The sequence below is a fragment of the Sphaerodactylus townsendi genome, linkage group LG08, assembly GCF_021028975.2.
Source record: "Sphaerodactylus townsendi isolate TG3544 linkage group LG08, MPM_Stown_v2.3, whole genome shotgun sequence".
Lineage (NCBI taxonomy): Eukaryota > Metazoa > Chordata > Lepidosauria > Squamata > Sphaerodactylidae > Sphaerodactylus > Sphaerodactylus townsendi.
In genome coordinates this window covers 24,764,705-24,792,333 of record NC_059432.1, presented here as the reverse complement: position 1 = coordinate 24,792,333, position 27,629 = coordinate 24,764,705, and the positions used below count along the sequence as shown (strand labels likewise).

The 27,629-nt window shown below is 44.0% G+C and overlaps 2 protein-coding genes across 4 annotated transcripts in view; both read right to left on the bottom strand.

The window, feature by feature from the left end:
- Positions 1-141: 141 nt before the first annotated feature.
- Positions 142-16,122, bottom strand: DDX21 (DExD-box helicase 21). 3 transcript variants are annotated; one of them, XM_048505619.1, is made up of 15 exons: positions 15,691-16,122; positions 13,432-13,680; positions 11,681-11,756; positions 9,084-9,262; positions 8,169-8,286; positions 7,173-7,358; positions 6,323-6,468; positions 6,041-6,190; positions 4,973-5,134; positions 4,317-4,436; positions 4,016-4,089; positions 2,336-2,495; positions 1,803-1,937; positions 1,108-1,152; positions 142-410 (listed from the first exon to the last, which is right to left on the bottom strand). In XM_048505619.1, the coding sequence occupies exons 1-15, from the start codon at positions 16,105-16,107 to the stop codon at positions 207-209; spliced, it is 2,421 nt and encodes an 806-aa protein (XP_048361576.1). In that variant the 5' UTR covers positions 16,108-16,122; the 3' UTR covers positions 142-206. The 3 variants fall into 3 exon arrangements, with proteins under 3 accessions (XP_048361576.1, XP_048361577.1, XP_048361578.1); XM_048505620.1 differs by having other exon boundaries at positions 13,432-13,677; XM_048505621.1 differs by lacking the exon at positions 142-410 and adding an exon at positions 945-1,015 and having other exon boundaries at positions 1,047-1,152.
- A 5,014-nt stretch (positions 16,123-21,136) lies between these two features.
- Positions 21,137-27,629, bottom strand: part of STOX1 (storkhead box 1) — a 33,118-nt gene continuing 26,625 nt past the window's right edge. The window contains exons 6-7 of the mRNA XM_048506871.1: positions 24,791-27,220; positions 21,137-21,458 (exon numbers count right to left, since the gene is read on the bottom strand). Of these exons, the coding sequence (XP_048362828.1) occupies positions 21,302-21,458; positions 24,791-27,220 (2,587 nt within the window). The 3' untranslated portion in view covers positions 21,137-21,301. The remainder of the gene's footprint in view (positions 21,459-24,790; positions 27,221-27,629) is intronic.

The following is a 27,629-nucleotide window of genomic DNA, read 5'->3' as shown; positions in this document are numbered from 1 at the left end:
GCAGGCTTGGTTGGCAATGGTAAAGGCCGTCTTTAAGATTATGCTATCTTATGCAGTGATCCAACAGCAGAACAATCCAAATTTCCTTTTTTCTTCTTCAACAAAATAACTTCAAGACAATAAATTCACACCAGTAGACGATAAGTGTAAATGACTTTACTTCTGATAAAACAAAAGATCTAAGTCCCATGTATATTACTGAGCAATCAAAAAGCCCGATCAAAACTTCGTTTTTGGCCCCTGTTTCTGAACCGGTCGTTTCGATTGAAGCCGCCACCTCGCCTTCCGTTTCTGAAGTCTGAGCCGAAGCCGCCGCCGCCACCTCGGCCATTCTCGCGTGGTGATTCTTCAAGCTCTGGCAATGCCGTTGCCACAGAAAGCTGCCAGCGTCGTGAGTCCTGCCACATTTGCTAATGAAAAGTGAAGCATATTACTTAGATTATCTTTTCAGTCAGTACTGGATTTACAAGTCATACATATTTAAAATAAAAACCACACATCTGTGCTATACAACTTCAGACAGGCCTAGAATACAACACTCCCCCCCGCCCCCAAATAACTAAGCAAGTCACACATATGAGGATCTTCGTACTTTGTTAGCGTTCTTTTTAAAGATGGAAATATGGGTAATAAAATTAAGTGTACACAGCCTCTAAATGTTATATATACAGGGCTAGATCCTAAACAGGATGATCACACCAATAACAGGAATTTCCCTTTCCCTCATAATTCACTGTACACGTCAAAATGCAAACACTGGGATAAAGAAGGTCTGTGGAGAGGAGTTAGGATGCAACCTATGTGCTGTCGAATAGGTCTAAAATGACTGCCAGTTTCAGCCAGGAAGTTATTGGAGGAGACTCCAAGCTATGTACCTCTACTGCACCCCACCAAATATATTTGGTTCAGTAGGGCAACAGTTTCAAATTCATTCAAATGATGGATCTCTTGAGGATTGTTTATAGCAGGGAGACAGGACTTAAAAAACAGTATCTGAGTGAGGAAATCTGACTCTGACTTAAATACAATATTGTGCTGACGCCCTTTTGTCACCAAATAGCTAACCAAGGGGGGAAAAAACTTCTTAACACTATTTAGCAGTCTCACCTGGATTTTACTTAGTTCAGCAGCAGGAATATCAAAGCATACACCCTAAATACAAGAGAGAAAGAGAAATGAAAACTAATTGGAGAACTCAAGGCAGTTTTATCGATTAAAGAGAACAGCAGCAGCACCAGCAGCACCTGCTCCTCCAGCATCTGACATCCATTCAGAGGCAGGGGCAAGTGAACAATCCATGTTTTGGTAAGTGAAAAATACTTTATAGACTAGTATGAACCATTAGAAAAAGGCTGTCTCAGGATAATACTAGATGTTGGGTACTGAGTAATAACACAAATCAAATGGAGGCGAAACAGAATACCTATCTGTACCTGGACATTTTTCTGCAGAACTCTTACATTCATAAATAGCAGTTTTATTTGATCCTTGTTACTTATCTACAGTATGAATAAAAATGCACAACCATCCTAATTTTGGAAAATCTGATACACACAATATGCATTATAATGTCCCTCATTCCCAGCCATCCTGAACGTCATTTCCAAATGAAAGAAATCACAGCTGAGGAAGTGAAAGGATTTCTATCACTACAGGAATCCTCCTTTCATGTTTTACCAATAGCACTTTGGCTTTCAAGTGTAAAAACGTGTGCTTCCCCATTACCAAGACAAGGAAAAGTACGTGCTACGTAACACACCCAAGTAAAACATTCACAGAATGTACCCAACAGTAATCCTTACCATCTTCCCCTTGAGAAAACGCATTCCCCTCACTTTGCTGTCAATGTCTTCACCCAGCTGTTCCTTCAAACCCCGCCAAGCATAGCCAGGGGTGCGCATCTCCACTGAGCACTGCATTGTCATGGTCACATAACCCTTTAAAAAAAGACACGGGTATATGTTTACAAGGAAAAAAGGCCTTAAAAGTATACTATTTAAAGTATTTTTATGGATATCGTGAGCCTGTAGATCACTTTAACTCTGTAGTCAACACTCACATACGCACCACTTGTTTCCTCTTATACATACTGTGAAATATAACAGAAAATCTTTAAATGCAATAGTCTAAATCCTTGGGCAGAAGCCCCTTTTTTTGTATGCGGCAATATTTTATATTCCCCATCTGGTAGTATTGCAGTGTGGACAAGACTATGTTGTTCCAATTTACAGTTAGTAGTAAAAACAAACTCACTCAACATTAAGTCATCTCAGTCACAGAAACAAAGGGTTTGAACGCACACAAATGTTCTACTGCTTTACGGTATTATATTTACCACATCAGAACTGAGTAAGGAACGTTGTTCAATGGACGTTGCTCCTGAGATATGAGCCAATGCTGCCGCCAGTGCTTCCACTGCTCCTTTCTCCTCTATCAGCCTTTCGGCAGACTGTCTGAAGTAGTCAATGGCAGAAGGAGGAACGGAATCCAAAGATCTGACCAAAGTTTTAGAAATCGGTAAACACCAGACAATGGTAAGACAAACAGTTGTTTCATCACCACATAAAATATGCAAGTACATGTTTGGATCCTAGAATATTGCTAGAAAAGTTTTGCTCATACGAAGAAGTAAACTCCCATCGCTAGCAATTACTAACAGCCATCACTCAGTCCATGAGCCAAGAAAGCCTATTTCATGTGGCTTGTCCCCACTGAAACAATAACAGCATAACCTGGGGTGTGGGAGAGTGCAAAGGGAGTTGTGAAGACAGCAGGAGGCATATGCTGGTGGATTTGCCCTCCCCTCTGGGAGCACATACCTTGGCCGAGGGGCGGCCACCACAGCAGCCAGAAGCAGCGCAGAGCACCCTGTCAGTGCTCCTGCACCCCTGCCAGCTCTGCCAATGTAGCGGAGACATTGTGGAGGCATAGCTGGGGGTGGAGATGAAAATTGACTTCCACCCAAGCTTTCCCCCCTGGAACACCAGCACCTGGGGCATAGACATATGCCATCTTTTGGGTGGCATAACCCCATTGAGCCCAGTGGAGGGCTTTTCAGAGGCGGTAGGGTGGCACTTCCCCAGACTTTGGGTGGGCTGCCCAAAGATTAGGCCAGGGAAGAGTAAAGAACATTCAGGTGACTAACTGTCAGATGCCTGCGAACAGATGGAAGTGGCTGGGAGGAATGAGAAAAGATGAAAGAGAACCAGGGTGTCTGTGAGCAGCCACTCTAGGAAGCCTGCTATGGAAGCACTTTTATTTTAACCCACTATAGGAATCTTTCTAATTGAAAGGTGGGGTAAAAAAGCAACTAGTCTGGGTGTCTCACTTTTAAAAAACATACAATGCAACATGAATTTTCCCATGTACCATTCCTCCTACCCAGGGGGCTGTTTTGACTATAATGTTTAAAAAGATTATGCTTAAGAGTCCCAGGGCTGCCATGAACAAAAAGAAATGCAGGCCAGGGAAAAACTTGGCGATTTCTCTGGATTTTCCCCTTTGTATAATCCAGTGTTGTTCTTTGTATCTTGGGAGTCCTACAAGTATGCAAATATTTTTACCTAACTGTGGGTCCTTTTTGCTGCCCACAGATGGGGCATGTCCGACATGGCCATTTATTTTGCCATTAGAGAGAATGATGCTAAGATTCAGAATGTACCAACACAATGGTTTATGCTCATCAGTTTATGCTCATCAGCCAAGGATGTGTACAACATGATAATCAGAGAAGTTCTCTGAAGACCATGCATGCATACACCGCTGGGTTAGATTTGGCTTCTGATATTCTTCCTCATATGATTTCTATTCTCAAGTTCTTTTTTCAAAACACAGAAAACATGTCATTACTTGGAACAGCAGATACACATTTTAGTATTTTGTGGATAAACAAATGCTTGACAAGTCAGATGTCCACAAAAAGCAAAAGACACATGAACACCTATATGCAAGATTTCTGCAGGAGCAAAGAGGTAATTATTTTAAGATTTATTCAAAACACTATCAGTAAATATACCTGATTGCATCTTTACTGGAGGCTTTTATTATATCTGTTGCTGTAGGAACGCCTACACGTTTAAAAACAATTCCCTGAAATTAAAACAAAGTAAGACGACATCAGTAGGCCAAACCATGCGTACTAACATTAACCATAAAGTGCACTTAGATATTTTTATATACGATTTCTGCAGTATTTATTAATGCTTGAATTGCTTATCAGCATTTATTTCATTTCAATAAAATGTTCACCTAAGATTAACATTAGGTCCTCAACACATGAATGAGTTAAAAGCCACAAGAAATCCAAAGACATTTACCGCTTTCTGTTCTACTTGTCTTAGCTGATAATCATCCCTGCGCTGATACAAACAGATGCATATCCCGGTCCGTCCAGCTCGACCTGTGCGCCCAGAACGATGGATATAGGAATCTACATCCTTCACAAATGAAAATCCAAATGAGAAATGTATACTGCCTTATCAAAAATTGATAGAGATGCAAGCCAAAAGGCTTGCAGATCTGACACATAAAAGAACATAAAAGTACTTATCTGACACATAAAAGAACATCTAGTTAACTACACATGATGGTAAACAGACTACCAAGAAGGCAAAGAATCCAGAAGGCTTCCTGGTTAATTGCTTCTCCCCACAGGAACCTTTGGTATTTCACTACTATGCACATCTGGTGCCAAGAAAAATCAAGCTAAGCATAGACTGTACACATTCATGAGACTAGATTTCATATATTTCATGCTAAGTTGTCTGCTAAATGTCTCCTAAGAACACAATGGTATAAATTCACCTGTTAGTAAACAAAAGAATTTATTAAGTGGTATTTAAAAGATACTTAGAATAAAGGTTCTGACAGCCAGCCAGAATGGTAATGAGCTCAAGTTATACACCATATAGTATAAAAATAACTGAAAATTTTAACAAATTTCTCTCCTTACCAGCCCAAATTAGTAACTTACTTTTGGTGGTGAACTCTGGATTACCAGATCAACCTCTGGGATATCTAAACCACGGGCAGCCACATTAGTTGCCACAAGAACTCCAAATGACCCGTTTCGAAAGCCTTTCAGCGTGACTTCTCTTTGTTTCTGTGGAATGTCACCATGCAGAGACTGTGCGTCCTAATTACACGAAAGACCAAGTTAATAAAACAAATTAACAAGCAGCACAGTCTAAATGACGTTGTCACAATTTCCTTTCCCCCCCAGAAGACAGCATATGAGTTCACACCCAAAACTGAATGCCAAAACTGAATGCACGACTCAAGTTCTGACATACCATTTTCTTTTCTTTCCCTTCATATAAAACAGGGGTGGCCAACCTATGGCACTCCAGATGTTCATGGACTGCAACTCCCATCAGCCCTTGCCAGCATGCCCAATTGGCCACACTGGCAGGGGCTGATGGGAATTGTAGTCCATCTGGACATGGGCCACCCACCCTAGCAGAGGGAGTCGTGCAACTCTGCAGTGCCGGAACAAAAAAGTCCCCCTCCCCAATTTCTTCTGTGCTGCAGGAGGCCATGCTGGTGGTGGTGGGGGAGCGCTATTGTGGGGGCATTCCAGGGGTGGAGCCAACATCAGTCAGCTCCCAGAGGAGTTTTGGCCCAGGAACGCCCCCTTTCAGTGGTGCATACTTAGGTCACCCAAAACTGTGGTAAAAGTCATTTGCTTCCATGGGCTTTCCTGGGACTACACAGTTTCTCTTTCTCCCCCAGCACCTGCGCTTCTGATTGCCTCTTTGAAGGCAGTGCTGAGCTGGCATCCCCGGCTGCTGCTCTACCCACCCCTCCTGGACTGGGCTGTAATCCAGTTTTCAAACCCCAAGAGACAAAAGCTTATTTTAGTTCTGGACTAAGGGGATCACTTAAACCAGGCTCTATGAATTTAAGAGCGAGCTGAAATAACTAGCCTTCATGAAAACAGAGACTCCATATATTGGAATTCAAGAATTTGGGGTTTACTTTAGATCCCACCCTTACTCTCTTAGTAATCAGTTAGCTGCGTATTCAAAACAATTTTCTGCACCTGTTTTATTGAGGCATTCAGAGCCAGTTCAGTTGCCTCCTTTTTTGTCTCACAAAAGATGATAGTCCGTCCATGACTACCACTATAGACTTGAATAACATTGCCGATGACCGCTGCTCTTTGGGACCAGTGGCACTCAATAGCCATATGCTGTCAGGAAACAAAATTAATGTTAGTTAGCAACAGATAAGCAGACAAGAGCAACAAATATTCTCATTCAGAATGTTGTGCCTATGTGAGCTCACCAAGCAAACTGCATTTTACTAGGAATACATAACTTACTTCTACATTCATAGCAGTCTTTTTAGTCCTCTTTCCAATCAGATCAATTTGCTCATATCTGGATTTCATATACTTCTTTGCTACGTCATAAACCCAGTGTGGGCAAGTTGCAGAGAAAAGTAACGTCTGGGGATTGTCTTCAGAATCTTTAAAACAAAACATCTTGTGTCATACGAGCTTCAAACACCACCACTAAGAACAAGGCATTTTCTAATTGTAATACCTATGAGAACAAGTTGAGGCAAAAGAAAAAAGGCATGAAAAGGGTTAACTAACACCAATTATATGTGCACATGACTGCTTCAAGTATCTCACTTCTCAAGGTACTTTGGAAGTGCAGAAGAGATCATAGGAATATAGTCATCTAGTTGACAAGACACCATGGTATACACTTCAGAGTATGATCTCCAAATAGATTAAAAACATTTTTAACTGAAAAGCACTTCTGAGGTTACTCAGAAAGGCAGCTTCGTGGCAGGTCTTCTTGGAATATCATCCTGTACCACAAGTAGCATATAGTACTAGAGACCACAACATTATTAACTGTCACCTTTTCAATTTATATCAAAATTTGTAAAGCATAATTTGTGCCCAAAATGGCTAAGGACCACCTCTTCATACTAGACAATATTACACTTTGGACGTTAATTGGAACAAGTCCCACAGCACAGAATCAGTACTGGAAAAGGCAAAATGGTTCTAGTTCAACTTTTTACCACGTGTGCTGCCCATCAGTCCTCCACAGGATGTGCAGAAGAACGCAAGCAAAAGAAAGCCAGCCACAGGGTGCAAAGCAAATTCCAGAATCCTCTCTCGACTGAGATGGCAACTGCACAGGTGATGTGTTTACCTTTCTTATATGCATATGCTAAGATTTCCTCTACTTGTTCAGCAAAGCCCATGTCAAGCATCTGGTCAACCTCATCCAGGACAACATGCTTTAGACCAGATATGTCCAGATTGCCATTCTGAAGGTGATCTTTGATTCGCCCTGGAGTCCCAACCAGGATATCAATGCCATTCCGAATTAAATCATCTGCAAGGGAAGTCATTGTTTACATACAGATATGGCTTACATACAGTGTTTATATATAAATGGTTTTTTAAAAACGTAAAGAAGCATGACCAAATCTAGGGTAACGTTTTAAAGGTTCCAAAATTCTTTGATGCTGCTTTAGTAGAACCACAAACCCTCATGCCATCCTCCTAAAAGTATACTTAATTTAGAGGGTTTTTCAGTGATTTCACTAGCATCCCTTGCTTTAGAAAAATATCAGCCACATAAGACTGCATTTCTATGCACACAGAGACTTGGGCCCCTTCCACACACGCAAAATAATGCATCTTCAAACCACTTTCACAACTGTTTGCAAGTGGATTTTGCTATTCCGCACAGCTTCAAAGAGAACTGAAAGCAGTTTGAAAGTGCATTATTCTGCATGTGCGGAATGAGCCTTGATTTCTAAGCAAACACATGGAATTGGGCTTTAATTCTTTAATGCCTGATTGTTTAATACCTGTAATTCTTTAATACATCAGCTATTATTTCAAGAAATAGCCTCCCCATATGCAGCTTTTGGATAGTACCACATCTCTCTTGAGCACAACAACAGTTAAAACATCACAAGTCCACTCAGACTATAAAATATATTTCAAACTAGGACATAAAAGTACAATCCTTCTTTAGCAATTAATACCATACTTTCAGGATTGACATACAATAATCTACCAGTATCCGTCAACAACTTAAAAGCGACATGTTCTCCACATCTGTATTGCCTTTCCCCACCGAACACTGAAGGGGAACAAACAAGGATCAATGCACAAAACTCCAAAAGCAGCTTACGTTGTCCATTGTATGCTGTTCCTCCATAGAAGCATGCCACAGTGAGCTTCTTGGTGATGTCTTTGAAGTCTCTGGATACCTGCATTGCCAGTTCTCTGGTTGGAGCAAGTACTAACACCTAAGCAGTGAAATAACTCTATTAGAAATGGCATTACTGCTAGTGGAGTACAAAATAACAGGGATATTTTAGAATTCATTTTACTGGAAATGCACATGCTGTACACAGGAACAATTAATCTCTTTGTTCTCAAATTGTACAGTTCTATACAACCCAGCGAGTTTCAAAAGTAGAAGGAAATTAAACAAAACAAATCTCACATTATCAGTTTAGAAAGGTTCAAGGCCGAAGTTTGATATCCACCATGTTTAAAGTTCACCAGTTGGCAATCAGAAAGAAATAATTTAGGGAGCCATTCTAAACAGATTGTTCAGAAGTTACCCAACCTATTCAACAGGCCTCATTCTCATTTTGTCCTTTTGGACTGCAGCCACAGAGCAGCAGTACCTCAGCCCAAACAGCTTCCCATGTCTAAGTGGTCCCCAACTTTCCTATAACTGGGAAACAACATGCATTGTGGAATCCTAAACAGTTACACGCCATGGGTTTAGTAGAGTGCAACTCTGGGATTGCACTACAAGTCTTCCTTTTTATCATTTAGCCAAGTCTTCTCTTGAAGGGTTTTTTCCCCTCACTTTCCAAATTCCTGCCACAACCATTCTGACCACAATTAATCAATTACCCAGCTAGTATCTTTTGTTCTTGACATTGCTCTTTGTTGGCTCATGACCAGTTAAGAGATTTCACAACTTCATGCTTATCATGTAAGGATCATCAGGGTGACCAAGCTATTGCTGGGAGCCATGACACTGTATACCTCCTCCCCATCCCACGAAGCTTATAAGCAATTTAATTACTTTTGGAGTGCGACCTCTCTTTCTTTCCTGTGAATCTCCCTGAAGTTTTTCAATTAAAGGAATGGCAAAAGAAAATGTTTTTCCAGTTCCAGTTCGAGCTTGGGCTATCACATCTTTGCCCTCATTGATGGGCTTGAAAGTCTTTACTTGGACATCGAAAAGGTAGGTAACTCCTCGAGCTGTAGAAGAATAGTTAAATATAAGGAAGATACATAAATTCATCCAAGACCACACAGCAGACACACTCTCTAATGTAAGAAACAACTATGAAAACTACCAAAAATGCAAAGTAACATAAAACAGATGAAAACTGCACACATTTCATTAAAGTCAGCTGTTCTATTGAATCAGATTAAGGTATCTGCCATCAGGCATTCTTCCTCCTGGTCAGCTAAAGCCTTCTGAGAAGCTTGCAAATGGAAGTGATGCCTATCCTATAGCTCAGTGATGGCGAACCTTTTTAAGACCGAGTGTCCAAATTGCAACCCAAACCACAGTTATTTATCACAAAGTGCCAACCCGGCAATTTAACCCGAATGCTGAGATTTTAGTTTAGAAAAAAATGGTTGGCTCTCTCTTCCTCTGCCCCAGCCACTCATGCAGGGGCCACCCTGCTCTAGCCTCCAGCAAGTCCTGCATGCACCGCTCTGTGCCTCTCTAGCATCTCTGCCTCCTCTGCGCCTCCCCCCCTCGGGCAGAAGCCACCCGGAGCACAGGCACCAGGCCCACCAGCTGAGTCCTCCCTGCTCACCACGGTGCGTGCATGTCGTGCTCAGTGACCCAGGCCAGCCTAGATGTGTGTGTGTGTGGGGGGGGTGATTCTCCGCCCCCCACATGATGAACTCTGTGTGTGCGTGCCCACAGAGAGGGCTCCGAGTGCCACCTCTGGCACCCGTGCCATAGGTTCGCCATCACTGCTATAGCTGATTATCTCCCAAATTTGGTAGGCAGAAATAACTGTTGAGAGCCTCATTCTCCATGAAGTTACCGGTCTTTCTTGAAAGCCGTCAGTGCTAGTGATCTACTGATGATCAACTGAAATAGTTGCATTATGATTAACTCCTAAGGTCTTAGGTCCCCAAGGTTCATAGCCCCTTCTTTTGTAGGGGAGATCCTCCTACAGCTTGACCACTTCACGCACTCTTGTTCAGTTACTCCTAAGTCCACTGAAACTTACACTGAACATAGAACTACAGTGTTAGCTGTACTTTTCTGTATGTTTTCCAGGGGTAGTGTACCTTCTGATATGACTAACTACACATGATATTTCAAGCGTGGTCACACTGTAATAGCTGCTACATTAATTTCCACCCCTTTCCTAACAATTTTCAGTAACTTACTTTTTTCACTGCCACAGAGAACTGAACCTTTTTCAGTTAGTTTTCCACTATGGCCGTTTCCGCACGGCCAAAAGCAGCGACGCGATGACGTCGCAAATTGCGACGCATCCCAAAAAAAGCGTTCACACAGACAGGCGGAGCTGCGGGCGTCCGCAGCCCCGCAGAAATGTGACGGTTATGCGGGCGCTGCTTGAGCGGCGTCACCAGCGATGTTGCGCCCTGCGTGCGAAGCCGTGCAGGCCCGACGCCATTTTTGACGACAGCTCCGTGGCGGCTGTTCGCACGAGTGCGGCGTCGATGCGTCACATGGGGAAAAAGAGTGGTTTTAAGCGTTTTCTGAATACACCGTCGTCGCGCCGGTTTAGCGTTTTCGCGACGGCGCGACTGCGCACCTCCGCCGCTGCGCGTGTGAACGCTCTCGCTCTGACGCTTCTTTTTCCGTTGCGACGACGTCATATTTTGCCCGTGCGGAAACGGCCTATGATTCTGAGATCTTTCCTTAGTAATTACAGTCAAGTAAGAAATCAGCTGATCTGCCACCCAACCTTTTATTCCAACAAATCTATTGATCTACTGCTGTATATTATTTTGCTCTTCCACAAATCTCACCTATCATTCTGTTTCTCAGCTGTGAACTGGGGTAGATAGACATCATAGTTGCTACTTAGATTTGAGGAGCACAAGTTAGCAACAACTATTCACTGTGTCTCCAAATTCTGAGGTAGCAAACCTCTGAATACCAGTCCCAAGATGCAACATCAAGGGAAGGCCTCTATACCCTGTTCTTGACACTACATATTAACTTGTTGGCCACTGTGTGAAACTAAATACTGAACTAGATGGACCTCTGGTCTGATCCAAAAGGGCTGTTCTTATGTTTTTACCAGACCTAATAAGACATGTATCAAAGGGAAGTGAGGGGCTTGGAGATAATTTAAGTTTAAGAAACATATTGCAACTGATTAAGCTATGTAATCAAATGTGGTAACTTGAAATAATTCTACCTCGTGTAAAGTTAGGAAGTCAAAGGTAGCTGTTTTCCAGTCGAACCATGTTATTTTATGGAAGAATTATATATTCTAAAATGTTTTTTTCCCTGAATATTTCTCTTTTTCTTCTTTTTTATTTTTTACTTTTTAATGAACAATGACTTTATTGGTTTCCATGTTACATGTATAAATTTAAAGTTAATAAAAAATTTTGGGGAAAAGGGAAGTAAGGGGGAGGGGAGAGACTGTAAACATTGAAAGAATGTACCTTTGAGAAGGTCAATAGTTGATTTAGAGAGATTAAAATTGGCAAAGGCTCCTTCTTTTTGCTCTTCAGTTAATTCCTGTTAATTTTAAAAAATATTTTCTTAGAAATCCAGAAAATGTAGGAAATACCATAAGAAAGCAGAAGCTTTTCCCATATAATTTTTTTTTCATGAGCTTCAGCACTGAGAGAAAATAATCATCATAATACAGGGAATTATGGAATATCCTTTACATAACACCCTTGTTGAGTTACACAAGGAAGAAAGGAGACAAGAACAGCATCAATATGATTTGTTACAGAAAGATTATATGCAAATATTTTGGAGACCGAAATACATTTAATCAGCAAGAGAATGACTAAACTATGAAAACTGACACACTCTAACTGCATGTAAAAGGAATGACAGATTGTATGACACCTTGGAACAACAGCTATACCAAGGTTGGTAAAGAAAACATTTTCACTAAGAATCTGTTTATTGTAAGTCTTAATATATATTTCATTCTCTTAACTTTCTTTTTAGATGTAATTGTGTAAAATTAGAACTACACAAGTTCACCTAACGGGAAATTGTAAAACAAACTATACATGACAAACAAACAGCAAAAGTGTTGATAAAATATATCTGTGCATGAAAAAAATGAGGCAATAGCTGATCCTCTATTTTTTACTTGAAGTCCCACGGAGTTTAGCAGGGTTTAGTCCTGGGCAGAGGTGTATCAAGGAAAAATGGAGACTAGGGCAAAATCTGAGGTTTCCGCTCCTCCCCCCGGCCCCATTTTCCCTAGATACACCACTCCCACACAGCCCCTCCCCACGCCTGCCCTCTTTCCTCACCACCTGACCTGCACAGTCCCTCCAGAGCACCTTCCCCACCCAGCCATGAGGCAGCTGCAAGGTGATCCAGCTCCATTTTCTCTAGATACACCTCTGGCACGCGGCCCCTTCCCTCGCCTGCCCCCCCTCCTTGCTGCCTGACCTGCACAGTCCCTCCAGAGTACCTTTCCTTTCCAGCCACGTGGCAGCGGCTCCAGGCCAGAGCTTCTGTGGTGCGACAGCCGGAGAAGTGCGTAGTTCAAAGAGCTCGCCCAGGCAAGGGTGGCCAGGCAGCCTCCACTTGGTGGCCAGGCTGCGCACAGGGGCTCCGGGCAGCATGGGGGGGCCGGGCATGGTGGGCAGGCGGTATGTCCAAGGGTGCAGCAGCACCAGGTGCGTGGTTGGTACAGTGGCAACCGAGCCTCCGCCAGCCTCAGAATTTACAGCCCCGCACTGGCAATGGGGGTGGGTGGGTGGGGGCAGGGATAGCCCAGGCTAGGGAGGGGGGGAATTTTCCACTCCCACATGACCAAATGGCGGCCACCCGGGGACATATGACCCCATATGTTCCTGTGGGCGGTACGCCCCTGGTCCTGGGGGACAAAGAGTACATAATCCTAGTTACAAGTTCCTAAATCTTACTTGCTGACACTAACACCACCCCATTGCTTGAATGGAAACTGTACACAACAAGAATGTTAGGCACAGATTAAAAATGAAAATATGACATGTATTGTAGAGACTATACCTTGCCTTACAGAACTAACTCATTCTTTTCGCAAACGCCATGAGTCCATGTAAAAACTAGAAGTTACAGAATCAACTCTGACACATCTTTTAATATTCAACAGAAATGAACACAAGTGAACACAACAGAAATGAACACAAGTGAACAAATTCAATGGATAAAAATTAAAGGTGTAAAGGCATCTCACCTGTTCTTGGTCACTGTCACACTCTGTACTTGATTCTTCACACGAATTATTTTCTGAGTGGATAACACCATTAGTTACAGGGGTTTGTGTCTCTGCAATTATCTCTTCAACATCATCATTCACTCCTTTCTTTTTCCTAATCTTCTTGGGTTTGGGGGGTTCCAATTCTGTATCAGACAGCTCATTTTCCTCTGCCTGGCGCTTTTCACGCTTCAGTTTGTGCCTTTTGGATTTCTCTTTTTTAACCTTCTGAAAGATAAAAATATTAACAATAAATAATAACATCTTTGATTAAAATGCATGCAAGTTTTCATGGTAAACTTATTTGTTTTCTTATTGCTTGTCATTGTAGAGAACAACAGACCTCACCCAACAATAGTTTAGAAACTAGCCAGAGCAGAAACCACCTCTGAACTGCAAATTTTGCTTTATTCCTCTCGCCTTGAATAATCAACCCAAACTAGCAGAACCCAAACTAAAATTAAGAACAAAGGCTAGTTGTGTTGTAGCAACCTTAATATGACAGGAGGCTGTTTTCAATTTTAATTAATTTATATTTTCAGAAGAATGATGCAAAACCTCAGATGCATATTTTCTCTGATACATCATCATTTCTAACTGGGGTCAGGACAGTTATTTCATGTATAACTGTTCTGGAACACCTCTTACTTTTGAACCCTTTCTGTAACCCAGGAAATGTAGCAAGTGAAATGGTGTCTTTTACTCCATCAATTAGGGTTGATTGATGGTACTAAATACATCACTTTCCAGACTTAACCTGAAAACTATAGAGCCTGATATAAGAAATTTTATTTTTTTTCTGCTCCAAGTGTCTCATTCTATACACCATGCTTAAATGTTTGTCCTGCAGAATGAGACACTCAGAGCAGAAAAGATAACATTTCGCTGGTCTGCTGTTTTCCCTTGAAGCAGTATGCCTCTCAAACTATCATGGGGTATCCGAAAATGTTCCGATGAGAAAACCATGATGTTTCAATATGAACTCCGTGGTTACTACGTGCCAGTAATTCCAGATTACTGTCAACTGCATCTTTATTCACAATACAGATAAAGAAGCAGAACAGAAATACTAAATGGCTACTTTGAGAGTGACTAAGAGCGTTGGGTTCGAGTTGGTGCTTTGCCATGGAAACTTGCTTGATCATTTTAGGCCAGTCACACACAGCCTCACCAACCTCACAGGATTGCTGTGAGGATAAAAGAGAAAAAATGTTAAGTCATTTTGGCTCCCCACTGGGAAGAAAGGCAAGGTATACATGAAGTGAATGAAACTGGTTGTTGTGAGTTTTTCAGGCTGTGTGGCCGTGTCCAGTCTGTATAACAGACTTCTCTTTGTGATGCACCTCTGAAGATGCCAGCCACAGATGCAGGCGAAACGTTAGGAACAAGATCCACCAGACCACGGCCACACAGCCCAGAAAACCCACCACAACCAGTTGAATCCAGCCGTGAAAGCCTTCCACAATATGAAATGAATAAACTTTAATAACTTCAAGTACTTCCCCCACCACTAAGTCATACTGCCGTGTGTACTACATGAGGTCCCCAATATCCGTTTGCACTATAACTCTAGGTTTAATATTTTTAATAGCATATGTTAACTATTAGTCACCTCAGGCAGTCCCCCCCCCCTCCATTTTTTCCATGGGAAAATTGGATGTCTGATGAAACGCTGAGGGGGAAAAACTCACCTATATTTTATTTTTGAATTAGTAAACTATTGTACCATGTGAGGCAAATTAGGCCGCGTGTGGCTGGCCCAAGGTCGCCCAGCAAGCTTCCCCGGCAGAGCGTGGATTCGAACCCGCGTCTCCCAAATCTTAGTGTTACACTGCAACGACACCCCCTGTTTAAAAAGAAATACTCGTTCTTTCGTAACTAGAAAGTTTCCGGACATTTTACTCCTCCAGGAGGCGGACCGAGGTCACGTCGTTAAATGCGCAACGTGGTTGGGCCCGTCCGGTGCCTGGTTGGGGTTGGCCAGGGAGGCCTCCGCCATGATCCCGGCCGGCTCCCACCACGCGGCTCAGCACCGTCTGCAGGCCCAAACAGCAGCCTGGCCGCCGGCGTGCAGGGAGGCCGCGTAGACCTCAGGCGAAGCCGCGCCGTTTCCCAGTTCCCATCCCCGCCTCCGGCTCCTCCCTCCCGGCTTCCTTCTCCACTCGCCGCCACCAGCCACGAGGCCCGCCCGGCTCCGCTAGGCCTCTCCCGGCCTCCCTCCCTCCCCGCCCGGCCGACCTTGCGTTTCCTGCCGCTGCTGCCCTCTACGGCGGTCTGGGGCTCCATGAGGCTCTCCGGCTCGCCTTCGTCCTCGCTCCGGTGGTCGGGGCGGGGGGCTGCGGGCATTTCCTGGGACTCTTCGCCGCCGAGGTGGTGGGTGAAGCGGCTGCTCGCGGCCACGGCCGGCGTGAAAGGAAAGAGCTCCGCCCTGCCGGCCCTCGAGGGGAAACGAGGCGGCGCCCGGCTGAGGAAGGCGGCCGTGCAGAGGCCGCGCCGCCAGGGAGAGACGCAGGTGGAAAGCCCTGGCCGGGAGGAGGGGGAGGGGACGGCGCAGCGGGCCTTGCCGGGGGGCCAGGTGGGGAGCCCCGTCAGCCGCAAAGCCGCCAAGACCACCCGCTGCCTTAAGCAGCCGCGCAGCCCTCCCATTCCCCCCATGCGGTGCCGGCAAAAGCTCCGCTGCTCCTCCCACCCAGAGGCCGCGGCAGGTCGCGTCCTCCCTGCCTCTTTCCCGGTCTTGACGCGATGGGGCCGGAAGAGAGCGGCTGAATCAAGGCAAGCCCCACTCCATAAGGAAGGACGGCGACGATAATAATAATAATAAACAACAACACGCGGTATCTTACGCTACTTTAGATGCCCTGTTTATTCATTTAGCGACGTTTATGAGCCGCCTTGAACAAATCGAGGCGGCTCAGACCGTAAATAGACCGACCATAATAAAAACCACAATGTGAAGCCACGATTTAAGACGGGCACCAGATCCATCAGCCAGAGGAGGCGGAAGTCGGTTCCCGCCCTTCCCTCTTGCTAGGGCAAATAGACTGGGAGCCAACCTGAGCCTGGTCTGTTCTGCCTTCAGCCTTCATGAAGCCTCTGTCGGAAGCCGCTTGGGAAGGCTAGGAGTACAAGGCAGAGGTGTACAGAAGAGGTCCAAGGAAGAAGAGAAGAAGAGTTTGGATTTATGTCCCCCCTTTCTCTCCTGCAAAAGACTCAAAGGGGCTTACAATCTCCTTGCCCTTCCCCCCTCACAACAAACACCCTGTGATGTGGGTGGGGCTGAGAGAGCTCCCAGAAGCTGTGACTAGCCCAAGGTCACCCAGCTGGCATGTGTGGGAGTGCACAGGCTAATCTGAATTCCCCAGATAAACCTCCACAGCTCAGGTGGCAGAGCTGGGAATCAAACCCGGTTCCTCCAGATTAGATACACGAGCTCTTAACCTCCTACGCCACTGTGAGTGGCCAGCACTGCTCACAGAAGTCAGGAATGCGGAGAGTGGTCCAAGGGTGAATTGCCCTAGTTTGGGAAGTCTAGTTATAGGGGAAAATGACCTTCTGGCTATGGTAAGAGAGGCAATCTTCCTGGAGCAAAGCAAAGTTCCCTTCCCAGGCATGGGCAATACTGTGGGAAAAGGCATGACTGGATTAAGACTTGGGAGCACCCAACTCTTGATGAGGTTTGGGCTGCGTTGATGAAATTAGGACCAGGGGCATTCCAAGAGTGGATGAGCTTGGAATGTTAAAACAAAGGAACTCCAGAAGGTTGATAATTCTCAATAATTGGACAAAAGGTTGAGGATTAAATTACCATTTGGGAGAAAGGACTACTTAGGGTGACCTAGCCGGTTCACTGATGGAATCAGGGTGTGGGCATATGCAAGTTCTTTGTGAGGTCTGAGACAGACATGCCTTCTCAAGGCTGTGTCGTTATTTAGATTCAAGCGGCTAAGCCTTCAGGTATTATCTGCTGCTATACATGCTCGATTTGGGAGGGGGAAAGACCCCAAACCCTCTTGATATCAAAACCCTTGAATTAAGGGTATTTTTCTCTCCCTGTATTTTTCTCTCCCATTTGAACAGGGCTACTTGGCACACTACCTGTATTGCTTAATAAACCCTGCTCAAAGGAGAGCCATAATGCTCGCCAGGTTTAATGTTATGCCTTCTGCTTTGTTATTTATTATTATTATTTATTATGTTTGTATACCGCCCTCCCCCGAAGGCCTCAGGGCGGTGAACATAGAATAGAGAGATGTGGCAGATTTAACAAGCAAGAAAAGGCTAATAGATTGTGCCCGTGTAATGATGGCTCAGTTGAATCTCTGGCCCACCAATTACTACACTGTCTCAGATTCAAGGAAATCAGATCCAAGTATATGAATCTTACTCCTTTACATTTATCCGATCTCCCCGATTTATTTAAGATTACACTACTTGCTGGACAATCCTGATCCTTCTCTCTGTATGATAGTGGCAGACTTTCTTCTGGAAATTACTAAATGCCAGTTGATTTCCTTCCACTTAACATTTATTTCCTGTACTGTATATGTTTTTTAAATCCGTTTTTTACTTGCTGCTGCTGAATTAAGATTGGCATCCATCTTACCCTTGCTCTCAGCCATGAGTCTGGACTGTCTATGATATCAAGAAATGACTAATAGGGCCTTAGAAATGCTCTCTACCACCCCCCGCCCTACCCCAGACTGGTGATAGGCTTGCATGCCAACACTGCTCCTATGCCTTGAATACCATTCTGATACAGAGAAACAGAACGGATGAATTATCCATCATTGTGGTTGAATTAAAAATGCAGAGACCTGGGATCAAATCCCTACTCTGCCATGAAGGTCACAGGATGACCTTGGTCTATTATTTCACTAATTAATTTTCATTAAATCAATAATTCTCTCTCAGCTTAATTTACCTCACAGGCTTCTTGTGAAGGGACAGCCCTGTATAATAATAATAAATGTATGCTATTCTTGCGGGGAAAGCTGGAATAAAAACAGAACTGATAAATGTGGCTAAACTGCTATTGATTGGCACTATAATTAGCAATTTCTGTGCTGTTCCTCCTCTGAACAGGCAGCAGGACAAAGTCAAGAACCATTTTGAGCCTTTAGGGTGGTTGACATGCCAAATTCTTATTCCCACAGCCAGACGGCTCCTGTTCAGAAACTATCCTCAGTGTTGTCTATGGCTATGTTAGCTTCACAAAGGCCTCAGCAGTATGGTTCATTACAAAACAGGAGTACAAAGAGGATTTTAACGTAGTATTCATGAAAAATGAAATTTGACTCACAACACAGAGAGAAACCATGTAATGTAGAGCCATAAAATGTAGTTATAACCTTTTGGATGTTAAAACATTCCCAATCAACTAAAAACTTATCCCTTCCCGCCCCACCCTTATTTAAACATTACAGTATATTATTAATGCAAACTCACAATAGAGAAGCACTTAATTTTACCAGTAGCAATGCCTTCCTTACAACTGTAACCTTGGGGCCCAACATTTATTTATTTAATCTCACAGTTGCAAGGGACCACCACACTCATCTAGTCCAAAGCCGCCGCCACCATCACAGCAGGAACTGCAGATATAATTAATAACATCGACAATTAAATTTCCAATCGAAAACCTCCCAATAACAAAGAATCCACCACCTCATAAGTGAGGCAGTTCCAGTATCAAACATACCAGTGTCAAACATATCCATTAATCTGGGTCCTGCCATCCAACACAACTGAAAATATATCTGCCCCATTCTCTGCATGGAATCCCTTTAGGTATTGGAAGGTGGCAATCATATAATCTTGCAAATGTCTCTGCTCCAACGCAGAGACTCTCCGCTCTTTCAACATCTTCCCATAGAACATGGTCTCCAAACCCCACGAGCATCACTGCCTTGTGGTAGACTCTTTCCAACTTATTGACATCCTTCCTAAACTGTGATGCCCAAAACTGGACTCTAGGTAAGGTCTAACCAAAGCAGAGTACAGCGGCACCAATATATGACCAAAGGCCCACAGACTATGCTTCACTCCTCATCAGGGACTTTTGTGTTTAGAGGACTGTGCCCTTTGGATCGGACATTTGCTGTTCTGCCTTCCAGGGTCTCCCTCCCTCCCTCTGGGTTCAGCAATCTAGGGGTCTTGTCTCTCCCATCTACTGTTTGTGTCACGTTGGGATCTTCTCTCTTTGCTCCAGGCCAAACTCATCTCCCTCAGAGTTCCTGCTCTCACTTCAAGCCCAGTTGCCAGTTGCTTAGCAACCAGGACCATGTGGCAGCCTGCTGCCAATATTATGCAAAAACTTCTGGCTGTCTAATCAGCACTAGCTGGTTCATCCCGTGTTTCTGATCATCGCCCCCCCCCCCCCCAGCACTTTATAAGAACTAAGTAGTAGATGAGCCAATGAAATGCACCACAGGTGTCAAGTTGCCCTTACTAGCCTTCTGAACAAGCCAGTTTACTGGAAACCTTGCTTTGTAACAAGAAAGTAGGTAATAATTCAACATTATCTTGTAATAATAATAATGTTATCTTAGTAGTGATGATCTTCAATGCCACTGAGTGCCCGCACAGAACACCACTGAATGAACAACAGTGCAACCCTTTTTACACTGCTGTTCTTTAGCAAAGATCTTAATTCCGTCCATTGAATCTTCTTCAAAAAATGTGAGAGAGAAATGAAAGGGAAGATCAATGGCACAATGAATATTGCCCAAGAACAAGAGCAAGCACCATGGAATGCCTTGAATGTAGGAGCTTCAAGGGGGGTCAGCAACACAGCAAACCTATCTCTGGTTCTCGAAATTTTTCATGTTTGTTCATCAAGGCTTGTGGCCCAGTTTCTTATAAGTCTGGAGGACAGCAGAAAAAGCTGTGTACTCACCTACAGCATATGCTTTACAAATGACTGAAGGTAGGTGGATTGAGAAAACTGTACTTTTTTTTTTCTTTTGGCGGTGCAGTGGGGGTAGTGTAGGGAACCATCTGCTTCACGTGCAGAATATCCCAGGTTCAATCTCTGGCATCTGCTTCACGTGCAGAATATCCCAGGTTCAATCTCAGTTAGAAAGGATTAGGTATCAGGTGATGTGAATAGTTCTCTACCTGAGACCCAGGAGAGCTGTTGCCAACAGACAGTACTGACCTTGACAGGCCAATGGTCCAGCTCTGTATAAGACAGCACCAGGTGCTTTCTGGCAAGTGGTTTAGCAATAAGGAACCAGGCTAGGCTTTTTGCCCATCGGCTGGCAACCATAGTTTCAGGAGCAGCAGTGGCTTAGGAGGTTAAGAGCTCGTGTATCTAATCTGGAGGAACTGGGTTTGATTCCCTGCTGTGCCGCCTGAGCTGTGGAGGCCTATCTGGGGAATTCAGATTAGCCTGTACACTCCCACACACACCAGCTGGGTGACCTTGGGCTAGTCACAGCTTCTCGGAGCTCTCTCAGCCCCACCCACCTCACAGGGTGTTTGTTGTGAGGGGGGAAGGGCAAGGAGATCGTAAGCCCCTTTGAGTCTCCTACAGGAGAGAAAGGGGGGATATAAATCCAAACTTTCAGGTCTTAAAATTTTCAAGGCTGCACTGCTTGGGTCTAAAGGCTGCCATGAAGGATGTGCAATGCATTATTTTGGCAAAATTGCAAGAATTACCTCAATAACTATTAAAAGGATTCCATTTTAATATAAAAAAAGTTTATTACAAAGCTTTCATACATTTGAAAGGAGAGTATCATGAATTCAGCAGCTACTTTAACATATTCATAGTTTTATAGATTTCACAGTAAATATATTAACATTTTTACAGTGACTTCTCAAACATTTGTAAGAAGCGGGGAGGGAATTAAACATTCATGACCGGAGTCAACTGAAGCAAGGAATTCCGTGTCAGAGCCCTTCTGCTCTGTATTGTTTTCTCTATGCCTTCCAAGTTCATCAAGAAACTCCTTTTTTTAAGTCCTTCCAAGATGGCAGAATTAGCAGATGCTAGGCTTTGCGTCCTGGAAATAATGGTTTGGTAAAAGAGAAGATTCACTGAGAAATCTACTTTTCAACATTCAGCCACTCAAAATTATTCCTATCCCCAAAAGCTAACTAGAAGCAAAATTACTGCTGTCAAATAAAATAGTGGTTGCCTCAGCAAAATAAAGTAACTCTTATTTGGCCAGCAGCTGAAGAGCATTAAGAAAAGTCAAGCATTTCTTTAATTTTGAAGGTGATCCTTTACCAGCCAGGGATGTGTGACTTCTTCTATTTTAAATAACACAGGAGTCTAGTAACACCACAAAGCTTAACAAAACTGATACTTTCATGCGTCAGCATAAGTGACTGTAGATTTAGTCTTTCAGGAACCTCTGGACCCCTGTCTTATTTTGCTGCTATGAACTATCATGGCTTCTTGACTTGAATTATTTTCTATTTTCATATCAGTCAACTTTGCACCATACAAATAACATAACTGTCCCTGTCCCCACCCAGCAACATATCCTAGGCCCTGAGAACTCACAACAGTATTCTATACAATCTGAAGAAAAAACAGAGTGCGACTATTCCGTACTCTGTGGCTAGCTTCTGGCAGCCTTGGCAAAAAACTAATGTATCTCCATGACTGTGCACAAGGTCCGGCAGCTCTTGTGCCCTTTGGCATCTGCCCTGCTTGACGCTTTGTGGCTTGCAGCACTTGCCAGGGCCTCCTATCCCTCCCATTTCCCACAGCTATTTCCTTGCAGGGTTCCTGGTTGTCCGCCTTCCAGCAAGCTCTGACTGCCTTGGCTGAAAAGACTGATGATCCTCACTTGCCTATGCCTCACAATCCTGTACCCGCTGTCCATCTCCACCTCTACTGATCGTGTTTTAGTCCAGCTAGTATGGAACACACCCAGGCAGATTCATTACTGAATGAATGTGACTGTTCCAGAAAAAAGAAGGGCCCAGTACAATACATATACTGAAGAGGTGGAGTTATTCCACGAAAATGAGTACATACCTGGGAAACTGGATTGGATTTTCTTAACACCACGCACTTTGGGCTGTTGTTCCAATTTTGAGACTCTCTGTTTCGACTTGGGGAGGGCTCATGCTTGTCGCCAACTTTGCAGCTTTCTGTTACTCTGACTGGCAGCAACTCTCCAGGGTTTCAGGCAGAGGTCCTAAGCATCACCTACCACCGGCTCCGTTTAACTGGCAATGCCAAGAACAGAACTCTGGGACTTCTGCGTGCAAAGCAGATGATTTAAGCCTGGGCCACAGCCCCTCCCCCAAAGCCACAGTGGCACTGGTCAGGAAGGGTTTCTTCCATCAGCCTTGCAGTGGCAGAAACACTTTCCTCAAACACGTTGCCTCATGCAGTCACCTACCCTTCTCTAGTGGTTAAGTCTTTTAGGATTCCCTACAACATTATTTTTACCTTTGGATTTGAGAGGCCACATCGGCCTGAGGATCACCACTCATTCAGGTGTTGTGTAAAAAAAGCCATGAGCATTAGATCTGTGACTTTTGGGGAGGTATTAGCTGTGCAGTTATGACAGCAGCGCATGCTTTCGCCCTTATCCTTCATGAAAGCTGGGTTAAAGCAGGGTGGGGGTATCATTCAGACACTCATTAAGAACGCCTGGATCCAATGCATTCCAAGGGGAAAATCAAAGTGAAATTTGCTGCCAGAGGATGTAGTGATGGCTTCAGACATAGATTTAAAATGGGTTTAGACAGATACGTGGAGGAAAGGGGCCCTGGCTCAGTGGGTAGAGCATCTGCTTGGCATGCTGAAGGTTCCAGTTTCAATACCTGCCATCTCCAGTTTAAAGGACCAGTCAGTAAGTCAGATCTTTGCCTGAGACCCTGGAGAGCTGCTGCCGGCCTGAGTAGGCAATGCTGACTGTGATGGACCACTGGTCTGATCCAGAAACACAAGGTAGCTTCATATGTGTTTCATAAGTAAAGGTCTATCAGTGGCTATTAGCCATGGAGACTAAACTGAGATTTTTACTAGATGATAACTTACTTCACTATTATTCAGGAAACCTATTGGAAACTATATCAGAAGTAACTCTGTCACACAATTGATCTGGGTTATTAACTGATTGATATATCTTTTGTATTATGGTTATGTCCCTATAACAATGCCTATACTTGCTAATTACTTGCTCATTATAAAAAGAAAGTCCCAAACATAGACATTTAATTCTTCCAGCAAGCCAACAGCTGAATACACAGGAAGACCTAAAGGTATTCCCTGGACTGAAATAAACTGTTCTTGTACTCCTGGAGTCACTGAAACTATCTCACATGTGTTGTTACTGTCCTCTGCTTACAGAAGATAGATGTGATATATTGGGATCTTTTATAAACTCTGCTGTCTTGTAATCCAGTAATCATATTATTTTGAAAATGTTATTTTCAATTGATGTGGGAGGGCTAAAAGCTGTAGCCATATTGTATTGTCAAAGGTTTTCACGGCCGGAATCACTGGGGTGTTGTGGGGTTTCTGGGCTGTATGGCCATGTCCCAGTAGCATTTTCTCCTGATGTTTCGCCCGCATCTTGAAGATGCCAGCCACAGATGCAGGCAAAACGTCAGGAGAAAATGCTACTGGAACATGGCCAAACAGTCCGGAAACCCCACAACACCCCTGTAGCCATGTTTCTTGCATGTGTTCTAAGTACCGGTATTTGTTGTTTTACTGTATTCCCTTGTTTTTGTTTTATTTATAATCCTATAAACCTATGGTTGAAGGGATTGAAAATGAAATAAAATTTGAAATTGACTAAAAGGAGTCTCCACATTCAGAGGAAGTAGACCTCTGACTACCAGTGCTTGGAAGCAATGCCAGAATGTCTGGTGTTCTACAGTCATACCTCGGAAATCGTTGCCTTCAGAAATAGTTGGTTTCAGTTTTCGCCAATGGGATCCAGCCATTTGTTGACTTTGGTTTTCATCGGTCTTTTGCGTAAATTGCTATGTTGTTTGCATAAGTTGCTACGTCATTTGAGTTGCGCCTGCGCAAACGGTGTAGCCTCGGTTTTCATTGGTTTCGGGTTTTGCTGAGGTAATCCGGATGGATTACTGACGAAAACCGAGGTATGACTGTATATCCTGTTCGTTAGCCCTGTGGGGCAGCTGTCAGAATGCTGGACTGATCCAGCAGAGTTCTCTTCATATTCTTACGTGAACACAGATTGTGCTTTGCCAAGGTTAAGAGGCACTCCTGAGAAGACTGTGTGAACTGAGGACAGGTGCATGCTTCTCAAGTAACCATAATTAAGCACTGCCTAAGTGCTGCTTTAAACAATTACTAAGCTTGTAGGGGGAAAATGCCACTAGCACATGCTCTTACCTTGGAGAATCTATTCCGCTGTCTCCCGTTATGCTGTGGCTTCCTGTCCCTTCCAAGTGGTTTTGTTCATGCTGCGGACACTGATCTACAGCGCTAGCCACATCATCAAACATTTGGGCCTTTTCAGCAATGCTTGTCTTAACTTCTCTGTCTTTGGGGGGCAAGGTCAAGGATGCCAATTTCCCATCTACTTCTTTTACTGATGCCTGCCAAATTCTGGCTTCTGACTCATGCAGATCACAGCAATTAAACGCATGGGTATCAACAGTGTCCAGCGCTTGGCCGTGTCCACAGAAAGCCATGATCTCTTCACTGCTTTTGTAAACGAGCTGGGATACCTGGTGGCAGACACAACTCTGACCTTCCAAGATCACCTTCTGATACTCTTTGGAGCTGCTGTTTGACCTTGTAACGCTAAAAAAGTCATTCTCTTCATGCCCCCAAGAATCAACCACATCTGTATCAGTTCCATGCCCTGGGAGGTGAGAATTTATACTCTGGCTTTCCAACACGTCAGTGCCCAGTTGGCATTCTATGTTCTTTTGCCTCCCTGTATCTGAAGAACTATATGGAGGTCGGTTGGACGGCAACTCAGACAATGCCTTACACAGCTGTTCTTCACCATCATGACATAGTGAACGGCAAGCATCAGCATCCTGCCCCGTTGAGTAAGGAAGTGGCTTGTCATAAGAGCATTCTGTGCACTGTAGGTTAATAGACCCAAGCCACGTGCTAGCATCACTTGATTTCAGCTCCATCTTCAACTCCCCATCATGCCTCTGTATGGCAACATTTTCAGACAGCTTCAACTGGCGAGCAGCCTCTTTGTCACTGGGAAAACACACACTTTTCAACTGGCCTGAATTCTGATCCTTTAAGCCATACAGGCCAGCTTTGCCACGTTGGTGTGCACAACTGGAAGCTTGAGATCCATCCAGGAGCCCAGTGTAAGTGTCTGAAGCTACCCTGTTCTCTACCATATTTTGGGGGCTTGTTCCACAATGCGTATTATGTTTATAAACTATACTTTCTCCTACGGTCCCATATTTGCCACCTGTTGGTAAAGCTTGGCGCTGTGAGTAATCAGAGGGTTCGGAACAATGTTCCATGACGTGACGGTGACTGGAACAATCAGCAGCTAGAGGTTCCTTTCTGGCATCTTCACCAGCTCGTTTGATAGCAAACCACTGTTTTGTTTTACAGTCCATAGGTTCTGAGGGTTCAAAAGTGTGGGACCGTAGAAAATTCCTCTCTGATCTAGGAACTGCCGATTTTACGTAATCATGTTTCCGACTTTTATGAGCTTTTGTGGATTTATTCCCTCTACAAAGAATACCTTGAAATGGATTAGTGATTTCCTTCTTGTAATTTCCTTCAAAGCGTAAGTCACCCTCTATTGCATTCTCACACGGTTGTTTTTCACAAGGTACAGATTCACTTGTCATACAGGATGGATGATCTACACAGTTTCCCAGGTTGCCATTAGCTGGCATAACGTCATCCACTTCAACATCTCTTGGTGTTTTACGGATCTGTTTTTCTTTGCCAGACGACACTTTCCTGCGATGCTTTGCAGCTCTGCAATGTTTCTTCCTTGCACACCCTTTGGGAAGATGTTTGCGCTTCACAGTCAACACTTCTGTTGAAGTCCCTTTACTAATATATTTTTTCTCTTCCTCGATTTTCCGCATCAGCACTGTGTGTTTAATTAAGTTGTCTACTGTCAACACGGGGTTAATGCGCTTGATGATTTCATGCTCAACATCACGCGGGATATTATCCAAACTGTCTTCATCCCTGACTGGCCATTCTTCAGGAGGAAACTGGGCAGAAAACGAGCAGAAGGTTTTCCTAGGTTTTTCTTTTTTGGATGTGCTGCGCCAGAAAGGGCTCAGACCAAACTTTTTACTCTTCTCTTTTTCCTTTACCAAATGCGAGGAGCCAGAGGTTTCACAAGGACGGCCGCCAGGGAGCGCGTGGGTGGCTGGATTTTGAACCGAGGATCTGGATTCAGAAGACTCTTTTTGACTTTTCCCATTAACTTCATGGCTTGAGGCCTGCTGGGGTTCACTCAACCCAGTACGGTCAGGGAAGCAATGACAAGATCTGCAGTGGGAAGCAACAGGAAAATCCTCTTTCACAAGCTCTGTAGAGTCCTCCACGCTTACAAGGTATGTGACAGGTGGCTCCCGAGGACCAGCGCCCTCTAAAAGGACCCTCTTGTTATTCTTCACAGCATTATTAGAGATAAAATAAGTATTTGGGGTCACGATGAAGTATCCTTCTCCAGTATGATAGATCTTCCGTTCTTTAATCAGCATTCCTAGCGTATTGTATAAAATGTCATGTGTGGGAGTTGCAATGCCTAGAATAGTAAAGATGAAACACGTTAACAATAGCAGTAGGGATATTTTCATCCCTGACCTGGATGGCCCAGACATCATCAGATCTCAGAAGCTAAGCAGGGTTGGCCCTGGTTAGTATTTAAATGCAAGACCACCAAGGAAGTCCAGGCTCACTATACAGAGGCAGGCAATGGCAAATCACCTCTGAATGTCTCTTGCCTTGAAAACTTTACAGGGTCGCCATAAGTCTGTTGCAACTTGACATTATTTTCTACCACCATCATCAGTATTTCCAGAACAAGCAAAATACTTTGGAATCTTTATCCAGGCTAAGAAAATATTCACAAAAGTCCCTGAAGTACTTTGGCCAGACAGAGGCCAACCAGCAAGCTGGTGGATAAATGAAGGTTAGAACTGTAATGTTACCATCCAAGCATCTTTCGCCCTCATTTCCTATTGGTGTAACCAGCCCACAAGCAGGCGAGACTCAGCCC